Below are 2,849 nucleotides of genomic sequence, written 5' to 3' on the forward strand. Positions count from 1 at the left end.
GACAGAGTTTTGTTCTTGTTGCCCAGGCTGGAGTGCAATGGTGCAATCTCGGCTCACTGCAATCTCTGCCTCCCAGGTTCAAGGGATTTTCCTGCCTCAGCCTGCTGAGTAGCTGGAATTACAGGTGCCGGCCACCACACCCCCTACTTTTTTTGTATTTTTAGTAGAGATGGGGTTTCAACATGTTGGCCAGGCTGGTCTTGAACTCCCAATCTCAGGTGATCCGCCTGCCTTGTTCTCCCAAAGTGCTGGGATTACAGGCGTGAGCCACTGCACCCAGCAGGTTAATTCATTTCTTTTCTTTTTTTTTTTTTGAGACCAAGTTTTGTTCTTGTCGCATAGGCGTGCAATGGCATGATCTCGGCTCACTGCAACCTCCGCATCCCAGGTTCAAGTGATTCTCCTGCCTCAGCTTCCCTAGTAGCTGGGATTTACAGGTGCCTGCCACCATGCCTGGCTAATTTTTGTATTTTTAGTAGAGACAGGGTTTCCTCATGTTGGCAAAGCTGTTCTGAAACTCCTGACCTCAGGTGATCTGCCTGCCTTGGCCTCCCAAAGTGCTGGGATTACAGGCGTGATCCACTGTGCCCACAGGTTAATCTATTTCTTTCTTTCTTTTTTTTTTTTTTTTGGAGATGGAGTCTCGCTCTGTCACCCAGGCTGGAGTGCAGTGGCCGGATCTCAGCTCACTGTAAGCTCCGCCTTCCGGGTTTGCACCATTCTCCTGCCTCAGCCTCCCGAGTAGCTGGGACTACAGGCGCCCGCCACCTCGCCCGGCTCATGTTTTGTGTTTTTAGTAGAGACGGGGTTTCACCGTGTTAGCCAGGATGGTCTTGATCTCCTGACCTCGTGATCCGCCCATCTCGGCCTCCCAAAGTGCTGGGATTACAGGCTTGAGCCACCGCGCCCGGCCCCCAGGTTAATCCATTTCTTAACCTACGAGGGACTCCATGTCTACTACTCAGATTGAATTTAATCCCAAACACTCTCTTTTCCTCTGAGATGGAGGAAAGGTGTAAATAAGAATCTCTTAGCTTTTTCAGTTCATTCTGGTTTGAGGCATGGAGTGCCAACTCTTACCGAAGCTCTGCAGCCTTCTGAGCACACTCCAATGAGCTTCTCTGTTCAAAATTTTCATCTTTAGGCCACATTTTCTCAGGAGACTTGGGTGGCTCTTCCACTTTCATGGTATTGCTGGCCATGGTGTGGGCACTGTTAGGCATGCATAAACCAGTGGGTTTAGCCATACTTACGACATTGCTGAAAGAAATTATACTGCTAGAACCGGAAATACTAAATACAAAAAGGATACTTCAAAACTGTTGTTACAGGAGTGTAGAACTGGGTTCTCACACATATAAAAAGAAGTTAAATGAGTCAGTAATCTTGGTACAGGTCAAGGAAAATCTTAGAAAATACAGCTTTCAAATGTCAAAACAAAGACACAAAGGAATTATAGGTCAGGCGTAGTGGCTCACACCTGTAATCCCAGCACTTTGGGAGGCCAAGGTGAGCGGATCACAAGGTCAGGAGTTGGAGACCAGCCTGGCCAACATAGTGAAACCCTGTCTCTACTAAAAATACAAAAATTTTGTATAATAGTCCCAGCTACTCGGGAGGCTGAGGCAGGAGAATCACTTGAACCCGGGAGGCAGGAGTTGCTGTGAACCAAGATCACGCTACTGCACTCCAGCCTGGGTAACAGAGCGAGACTCCGTCTCAAAAAAAAAAAAAAGAAAGAAAAAAGGAATTAATTATGATCTAAGGAAAAAATATAAATGGAAATAGAGGGAATACTTTCAATTGAGAAAAGGACTTTTATTTTCATTTCCTCAGAGAACAGAGAGAAGCTTTTTTTCCATTTTTAAGCAATGAAGTTGGAATTTGACCTAGGGTTGACTTTCATCTTCCCTGATCATGCTGAAAAGACTCAAATCACCAACATTCACTTGTTCCCTAATGGTATCTTTCTAATTAAAGTGGCAGGAATAACAACATGGGATAAATGAGAAGAACTCACAGTTCGCTGCGTTCACTGGCTATTTCACCTCCGTTTTCATTTGTCGCATGCTCCTTAAATGATGGAGGGGCTGTGTAACTCAGCCTGTCCCTTGGCCCTAAAAGTTTAGACAGAAGATGCAGACTCTGGCAACAGTACCCTCCAGAACACCAACTGCTGAAACTGGAACGTGAAGGGCTGGACACAGAGAGTCCTGAGACCTGGGTGAAACCCTTATATGACAACTGCTCCCTGAGGAACATTTTTTTTTTTCACTCTTGCAAAACAAGTGAGTAAGTACAAATAGGAAGAAAAAAGAAAGGTGGAAGCTTGTCCAGGGCAGAGACTGTGTGTCTGACTGTAGCCATCTTTATCTCTAGTGCCCAGTACATAACGGGTGGCCAGCTATGCTGAACTGTTAAATGGAACTGAAATTTAAATTCATGCGAGTTTTCTACTTTCAGTTGTTTTTGCAAACATTTGGTTGTCTGGAGTACGGAACTTGAAATTATCAGACCATACTAAGCAAAATAAGTGAGTACTTATTAACAAAATAAGAATACTTAATGAAATGCTGTGTGTAGATTTCCTTTACCTAGGTTACTCATTCCTGATTTAGGGCCATGAGAATGAGGTGTCTACTCTAGAGATTCAACGTTGGGTTTTCTTTTTGGGGGTTTTGTTTTGTTTGTTTGTTTTTTGAGGCAGAGTGTCACTCTGTTGCCCAGGCTGGAGTGCACTGGTGTCATCTGGGCTCCCTGCAGCGTCCGCCTCCCAGACTCAAGTGATCCTCCCACATCAGCTTCCCAAGTAGGAGGGATTGCAGGCATGTGCCACCAGGCTTAGCTAA

The 2,849-nt window shown here is 45.3% G+C and overlaps 1 protein-coding gene across 1 annotated transcript in view; it reads right to left on the reverse strand.

Annotated features, from left to right (window-relative positions):
* RPGRIP1 (retinitis pigmentosa GTPase regulator interacting protein 1) overlaps nt 1-2,849 on the reverse strand; it is a 73,212-nt gene that overhangs the window by 58,280 nt on the left and 12,083 nt on the right. The window contains exons 3-4 of the mRNA XM_011930966.1: nt 2,021-2,117; nt 1,081-1,293 (exon numbers count right to left, since the gene is read on the reverse strand). Coding sequence (XP_011786356.1) covers nt 1,081-1,293; nt 2,021-2,117 — 310 coding nt within the window. The remainder of the gene's footprint in view (nt 1-1,080; nt 1,294-2,020; nt 2,118-2,849) is intronic.

The sequence above is a fragment of the Colobus angolensis genome, unplaced genomic scaffold, assembly GCF_000951035.1.
Source record: "Colobus angolensis palliatus isolate OR3802 unplaced genomic scaffold, Cang.pa_1.0 Scaffold88, whole genome shotgun sequence".
In the NCBI taxonomy this organism is placed as follows: domain Eukaryota; kingdom Metazoa; phylum Chordata; class Mammalia; order Primates; family Cercopithecidae; genus Colobus; species Colobus angolensis.